The following is an 8,103-nucleotide window of genomic DNA, read 5'->3' on the forward strand; positions in this document are numbered from 1 at the left end:
CCTCTCCCCCTCTCCCTCTCTCCCTCTCTCCTCTTCCCCTCTCCCTCTCTCTCTCGCTCACTCACCACGTGTGTGTTGCAGGTACGTTCTGCATGCTGGACATTGCGCTACAGCAGCTGGCTGACGTCGGTACGATCGATGTCGAGTCGACCGTGCGCAAGATCCGCACGCAGCGCGCGCACAGCATCCAGATGCCCGACCAGTACGTGTTCTGCCACCTCGCCGTCATTGAGTACGCGCTCAACGAGGGACTCCTCGACGACGTCGACCTCACGGGCTTCGACGACGACGAAGACGACGATGACTGACGCGGCGTCGCCGCGGCAACGGAGGAGGAGGATGCTGGACGGCGTCCGGGGGTCGCGCCGCCGCGGGCGTCGTCGCGCGGCGCGATCGTGGGCCTCGCGTGAGATGCTGCTCTTGCTCTTCTCTGCGGCGGGGCGCGGAGAGGGAGCGGCGTTGGCGGCTAGCCGCGCGGGTGTATAGTACGCGTGTACATGGTACGTGGATCTGATGTCGCTTCACTCTCATCGTCGTCGTCGTTCAGCCGCCGCGGCCGCCGTGCCGAGCCGACCTCCCTCCCGCAGCGCTACTCCCTACGTACGTGATCAGAGCGCGACCGACTGACCGACCGACCGACATCGTGTCGCTGTTTTTCGTATCATCGACGGCGCGTTTCCCCCGGCGGAGGCGCTTCCGGAATCCAAATACCGCGCCCAGTATTACTCGCGTTCAGCTTATGCGTCGCAGCCATGCTGCGTGTTCAATCGCCGTGGGGGGGTGGCGGGTGGAGGGATGCAGACAGGGCGTGTGAGAGAGCGAGAGAGAGAGGCTCTCCGCCACCAACCGCATAGCCAACGTAGGGGGAGGACTGCCAGGGGGCGGGGGCGTTTTCTACGTCGTGTTTGCAGTGCGGCGTATGCAGTCGTCGTCGTCATCGTCGTCGTGGGCGTTGCCTGACTAGGAAAGGCGAGGAAAGAAGCTGATGCGACAGAGGCGTCAGGTTTTAGCTGCGAGCTTGACCCGTGTGCATGCCTTCGTTCTTTGGTGGGTGCGTGTGAGCCTAATTGCGTGCGTGCGTGCCTGTGTGCCCCCTGCGTGCGTGTCTGCGTGTGTGCGTGCGTGCCATCCATCATTGCTGTGCATACGCATACATGTGTACCTGAGGCTCAGACGAAAATCGGCAGTCAAAACTCTTTGGGTGTGCTTTTATAGCCTTGCACTATAGCTGTCTGGTCACCCCACAACTGTGAGCTCCCATCTACATAGGTGAGGTCACATCCTCATCTGGTGATGTCTCATCTACGTCGGTGATGCCACGTCTGCATCGGTGAGGTTCCATCTGCATCGGTGAGGCTCCAGTTACATTGTTGAGGTCCCATCTGCATTGATCTGAGAAGTCACGTCTGCATCGGTGAGGTACTTGTATGACTGCGAGATAGATACCCTTGCAAGCGTGCGGTGCCCCCGCTGCGACCATCAGAAGGTGTTGTTACCTTACACGCATTCCACGTGAAAAACGAAGATCTGATAGTGTGTTTGCTACCGTATAATAGCTTCTGCTTCGTAGCTTTGAATATTTTCACGAGGTGTTTTCCCGTTTCTTTTGCTCGTATGATCTACGCCGTCGTCTTTACTACACGCTGTTTCCTCGTACTACACTAAATGCGGAGGAGTAGGAGGTGGAGGAGGAGGAGGTGGAGCTGGAGGAGGTGGAGGAGGTGGTGGAACAGGAGGAGTGGAGCAGCTGGTTGTCCCGCGTAGATGTAGTTGTCATAATAGCACCAAGAGCTTGCAGACATGGATGGTCGGTTGTTGGCTGTTGTCAGAGTCATAGATCCATTCTAATTTTCCCACCGGTCGTAAGGTGCTCCGTGGGTCAATATCGGGTGCCGGACTCTTTCGGTCAATTAAGCGTTGTCACGCGCAGGGTCGGAACGGGAGTTTCTGGGAATGATCGCAGTTATGTTATATGTTAGTGTCGTGGCTTAGTGCTCTCTCGGTAGTGCGTTAGGCGATTGCGCTTTTATTTCGGAATCATGTATACTCGTGACAATTACTTACTTATCATGAAATCTTTCCCCTCCCCCAATGCCTGTACATGCGTCGTGTGTACATTTTCACTCCCGTGTAGTGACTATTGCAGATGTGTATGTGTGTGTGCGTATCGACCATATTTTCTGATTTTTACTTTATTGTAAATAGAATCCACGGCTATAATAAGATGAGGGGCAATGGGGATAGCATTTATTGGTGAGTTAGAAGATGGGCGAGGAGATAGGGTGTCATTTATGGGTGAATTAGAAGGTATCTGGCGTGCACTTGGCACCTGTGCGTGGGAGCAGAGCAAGCGTGAACGTGTGTGAGTGGCTCGTGGTCGATGCATTTGCAACTCATCAGATACGACACGGGAGATTTTCCACGAACAATTGCAATTAAGGTTTAACTGCCTCAAAGTGAATGTAGGAGGAGCGCGAGGAATAACATTTTGAATGCGTTTCACGACGAGTAAAAATTCGACAGTTGAGCATTTGTCTAAGCGTTTACCATTGGTTTTGCTTGGTGGCATGGCGTGACGCTAAGGTTGTTTCACTTAATAGGTTTGTTAGTGAACCAGCTAGTTGCAGATCGTATTTCACATCAGGCAAAACTTGGGAAAAATCATGACGATAATTGTAGGTTTGTCCTGAAGATGGCAGCACCCTACGACAATAATGTCAGTAATGTTTAGTCTAATAATAGTTCTGAAAATTCTTCGAAATTTACTTGTAGTTGCATCCCCTTGTAGTTGTAGGCCCGTGAAAGTCTAGATGCGATTAAGGATTTTGCATTTTTAGCAAAAGCGTTAAGTCGAATACTTGTTTTCTTCCCCTCTCCCTTTCTCTCTGTCTCTCCAACTCACAATAGATTTCTCTGTAATAAATTGTTTTAGGAATGATTTAATTGGTCGCAGACCGGGAGACGCCGTTTCTGATGAATCTTCCGGTAAACTGAGTATTGCGGCTGCAGTTGTGATTTCTATTTATGATAGTACTCTAGTCGCAAAGCGGAGTGTTACATCAAAAATGATACGATGTGACTATTGATATATATATATATATATATAGATATATGTACACATTGTGTATGGATAGATACATATATATCTATGATGTAACGCTCCTCGGAGAATCATCCTATTATATTTATTTATAGCCTATAGTATTGATGCCGTGCAGGTGTAGGGATCGGCCACACGTGCATCCATGGTCGCACATTATTGCAAGCATTCTACCCTCAGCGGGATGCGAAATTTTTTTCCCCACTTGAGTTCCGGACCACAGCCAATCAGCGCACTCCATTCACTCGACTTCCTCGAAGCCACAATGTAAAATGAATACCCCCTATCCCTAAAGCCTGCCGCACACGCTGTGTTTTGTGCTGCGCCATCGGCCACGCGTGGCTGATGGCGCAGCACAAAACACAGCGTGTGCGCATGCAAACGCATCGATTTCTTGCGTGTGGAAAATATCACACGTGTTTGATATTTTCTTCCACGTGTGGCAGATTGCACAGCGTGTGCGGAGTGGCTGTGTCAAGTTCCACACTCAATTTGCATTGTTCTTGATTGTTCGCTTGAACACGGAGCGTCGTTGAAGAGAGCGTTCACCTGACGTTTGATCGATCAGTTCTTGGACATGCCTCTATGCGAGTTGCCTGTTATGCGAGCTGCGAGCTGCGAGCTGAGAAAAAAATACAATGCGTCCAAGCGAACAATCAAGCGAACAAAGCGAATTGAGTGTGGAAATTGACACAGCCACTCCGCACACGCTGTTCAATCTGCCACACGTGGAAGAAAATATCAAACACGTGTGATATTTTCCACACGCAAGAAATCGATGCGTTTGCATGCGCACACGCTGTGTTTTGTGCTGCAGCACAAAACACAGCGTGTGCGACAGGCTTTACCCTAACCCTAACCCGTACCTGAACACTAACTATAATCCAACCATATATATACGAACCATATATTACAAAACACTATCTATAGTGGGTCCGGAACTCAAGTGGGGAAACAAATTTTGTCAGCGGATGTGCGTGAAGCTATTTCCTAGTTCCTAGTTCCTCATTTTCAAAAATAAGTAAGTGCACTCTTACATTACATTCAAACTCTCCACAAGCTAGAGTATAGCATGTGCACCATCCACAACCTGTTATAAATCTGCATCTGGATTCTTACATCACATTTAAACTTGTAGTAGAGAGTTTAAGTGTAATTAAGAGTACACTTGCTTATTTTTTAGACCCATTTCCTTATTTTTAGACCCATTTCCTTATTTCAGAGCAGCGACATTAGGCGAGTATAGTTCACTTTTATTTCACCATAGAAACAGATGTAGCTCTGGTTGTGGATGGTGCACATGCTATTCTCTAGCTTGTGGAGAGTTTGAATCTAATGTAAGAGTCCACTTACTGATTTTTTTTTACCAATTTCCTTATTTTAGAGCAGCGCCATTAGGCGAGTATAGTTCACTTTTATTTCACCATAGAAACCGATGTAGCTCAGGTTGTGGATGGTGCACATGCTATTCTCTAGCTTGTGGAGAGTTTGAATCTAATGTAAGAGTAATAAGGAACTAGGAAATAAGCTTGTTGCTTCTAGAAAGTTCTCCGCAGAATGCGACGACTAGTGTAACAGCCGTTGGTTAATAACTACGGATGACGTCAGTACTAGGTTTTGTGTATTCTTGTGATGACTTTCCCGGTCAGTGCCCTTTGGAGTTTCTTTGGTTTTCCAGGGCCTGGTTTTTCAGAGATCTAGCAGAAGCAGTCAGCGTCTCAATTGCTGTGAGCTCGTGAGTCAGGGGCAGTGTATTTGAGACTGTGATTTTTACATTAGCAAAGTAATATCACGAACTTATCTGCAGATTGTACTGCTATCGGTATGCTTAGCTTCGTGGTAATATATGCTAACAGTCAATCGCTTACAAAGAAAATTAACACCCTGCCCCCCTAGAAAATTTATTGCCGTTCATGTACGTGGAAAGCTATTTGACTGAAACAGAGATCCCAATACCTCGGTTCCTCTCAAATGTTTGGTTTCGCGATTGAACTTTGCGATCTGCCGCCCTCGCGGCACCGTTTGATTTTGCTGCTTTGGTCTCATCCTGTAACGCGTGTCAGAGTTGGTTTTAATGATCGGTAGCGTTTCTCTCATGTCTGGAATAGCCATCGATTCTCGTGATCGACTCTCGATTGCTGTCTTCCCCACGTTCCGTACTTTCAGATTACTGGCTAACACTGGCCGGTTGAGACGTGAGAGTAAGATGTATGCATTCGTGGCTGGATAGAGCTGGTTAGGACTAGACTAGGCCCACGTGTTGACGTTGCTCAGCATCGAATCGTGTGCTAGAAATTCTTTCGCGTTTCAGGGATTCTTGTTTACATCTCTGGTTGGTTGTCTCACCCCCCCCCCCCCCTGAGAACGGTTCACAGTTCACACACGTTGTCCGTACATATCCCCATGTAGTGCTGGTGTTGGAATGCTTTGATGAGCGCGATCGATCTGTCATCTTCTATATCTCCAGGAAAAGTTTAACGTTCTCTTTAATCTTCGCCCTCCGTGTCGACATAAACCGCGCTCCGAGAGCGGGAATTGTTGAAGATTTCACGGCGACTTAATTACTTAGCCGATATTATCCTAGAAGATACAATAATGTCTATACTCTAGTCTAGATTTCCTAATCTTGTTGGGTTACATTATTGTATCATATATTATCCATGCGTGTGCGGCCATTTTGGATTATATAGTATATACCCACCGAAGGATGATGTTTGGCGTTTGTTATCCAAAAAATGTGGTAAATGTTCCGTGTATTTGCTGCGTAGTCGGTTGGTCGTTAGGCCTACTGCCAGCGAGGGCCTCTAGATCGGTTTTGATAGTCCAATAGCATTTTAACATGACACGGACCCTGAACTTGTTATGTATAAGCTGTAGTTAACTGTAAATAGTATATAGTGTTGTATAAATTATTGTGTTTTCACGGTGTACGTCTCAAAAGTAGTATAACTGTTATATTATTGATTTCGGCATATATTTTTCATATTCTGGTATGTAATTTTTTGAGTGTTCTTGTGTTTTTCTGAATATACATTTGTAATGTAGGTCTTTGACATTGCTTATAGAGTTACAACACTTTTCGTGTTCGCTGCCACTGTTACTCGACAGTGAACAGAAACTTTGACTGTGTGTTGTCAGTCTATAAAAAAACGTTCGAGTTGCGTATGAATTTATAAAAAAAAAATTAAATATCGAAAACCCTACTGTAACTGCTGAAACTATTTACACTGAGGTATATATGCAGGGTAGACAGGTTTAAAAGCGGAGAATGTGACTGACCCCCCCCCCCTAAAAACATTTATTTTCTTTAATGTTTACAGAATGTTTGATTATATAGTCTACCAGTATTTAATCGTGTATTTCGTAGCAGTGTCTAAGCCGCGGCGGGGAAGGGAGGGAAGGGGGCTTACTTTCTGTGTGTGTGTGCGTGTGCGTGTGCGTGTGCGTGCGCGTGCTCGTGTGCGTTCTGCGTGCGCGCGCGTGTGTATGTGGCCTGTAACGGGCGTGCAAACTCGGCTGATTTCGCGTGCACACGTGCGGCATGAGGAAACAAATGGCAAGAGAGGGAGGGGAAACGAAACGGAGTGCGGGAGGGATAGATGGAGAGACGGAGAAAGAGCGCATACGAGCGCGCGCGCGAAAGAGAAATGCACGGTGTGTTAAGCGAAGCTGTGTGGAGTGGATAGTCGATGGGGTACCGAGGGGTACGTAAATTGCGTAGGGAATGGGTAGGGTATGACTGAAAGAGGCAAGGTATGTTGCGAGGTATGTATAAAAGGAGAGATGGGGACCAGTGAGGTGCTGGGAAAGTACGTGGGGAGATGTTGGGGTGCGATTCGAGAATTGAGCAAGATTGAGGGACGAGTGTTTGTGAGAGCAACAGACACGCTGTATGAGGAGCCGATAGGATAGGCAAGGGAAGTCGATGGAATCGGTGAGAAGTTGCAAGCAGTAAGGAATACGAGTAGTGCGTGCGAAGAGCCGTGGTTGCTGGTGTGAGTGAGGGGAGAAGGGGTGAAGGAAGCCGCTAACGTATGCACAAAGTCCCGCGAGCGAACTGTCGCCGTGCCCTCTATCGCAGGGGGACAGTCGCTCATAGCTATACTATAAACAGGAGTAAATAATTACAGGTTTGTGATTATTTATTCCTGCTATAAAGATACTAATTAGTACTAATTGTAATCCGCACTAATTAGTATTAATTGGTGCCTGGTTTATATTCCTGCACTAGCATCCCCGCCGGGCCGCGTCATTATTTATTTCATCTACTGTCATTTTTTGTGCTTTTGTGTTTTCGAGCCAGCGTCGGTGTGTGTGTGCGTGCGTGCGTGGTCGCGTGCGTCGCTGCTCCGCGCGTGGTGTCGGTATGTGTCCGTTGAGTGCGTGCGTGTGTGTGTGTGTGTGTGTGTGTGTGTGTGTGGTGTGTGTGTGATGTGTGTGTTTGTGTGTGTGCGCGCCGCACGCCGCGCGTGCTGTAGCGTGCGTCGCATGATTGACCAGGTGGAGGGAGCGCCGAAATTGTAGCGATGTTTGCAGACTAATGCTCGTTATGTGGTGTGCGCGCATGGGTGCCGTACGTCGTGCACTGGTGTATGTGTGGCGGCGATACGGCTGACAACTACGTGTGCACGTACATCACCACCACAGGTGTTGGCTTGTTTATAATGCACAGCTGATTTGAAATCGTTCGTATAATAATTAGGACTACAAATAAAGCCAGTAATTCAAACATAGATCGCGTTTTGACTGTTTCGTTTTGTCTAGCCGCCGCGCAAGCCATTGGTGGCGGGGTGGGTTTGTGTGGGTTGGGTGGGGTGGGGTTGGGAGGTTCAGCGGGTGATGACGTGATGATTTACACTAATTTTAGCATCGTTTATATTTATTTATTAGGCTTTTATTTGTCACCATATGTGGGGTCCAACTGCTCCTTGTTCACATTCATGGGCTACGGCCCTCTTTTATCCGTCTGTCCGTCCGTCTGTCTGTCCGTCCGTTCGTTCGTG

At 47.9% G+C, this 8,103-nt stretch overlaps 1 protein-coding gene and 1 long non-coding RNA gene across 2 annotated transcripts in view; both read left to right on the forward strand.

Moving 5' to 3' along the window:
* LOC106809683 (tyrosine-protein phosphatase non-receptor type 9-like) overlaps positions 1-369 on the forward strand; it is a 15,134-nt gene extending 14,765 nt beyond the window's left edge. Inside the window, exon 9 of the mRNA XM_014812852.1 lies at positions 82-369. Coding sequence (XP_014668338.1) covers positions 82-308 — 227 coding nt within the window. The 3' untranslated portion in view covers positions 309-369. The remainder of the gene's footprint in view (positions 1-81) is intronic.
* Positions 370-3,983: 3,614 nt separating this feature from the next.
* On the forward strand, positions 3,984-7,833 carry LOC106809689. Its single transcript, XR_001393897.1, has 2 exons — positions 3,984-7,431; positions 7,481-7,833. It is a non-coding gene; the product is annotated as an uncharacterized LOC106809689 (long non-coding RNA).
* Positions 7,834-8,103: the final 270 nt, after the last annotated feature.

The sequence above is a fragment of the Priapulus caudatus genome, unplaced genomic scaffold (genome assembly GCF_000485595.1).
Source record: "Priapulus caudatus unplaced genomic scaffold, Priapulus_caudatus-5.0.1 Scaffold376, whole genome shotgun sequence".
NCBI lineage: Eukaryota > Metazoa > Priapulida > Priapulimorpha > Priapulimorphida > Priapulidae > Priapulus > Priapulus caudatus.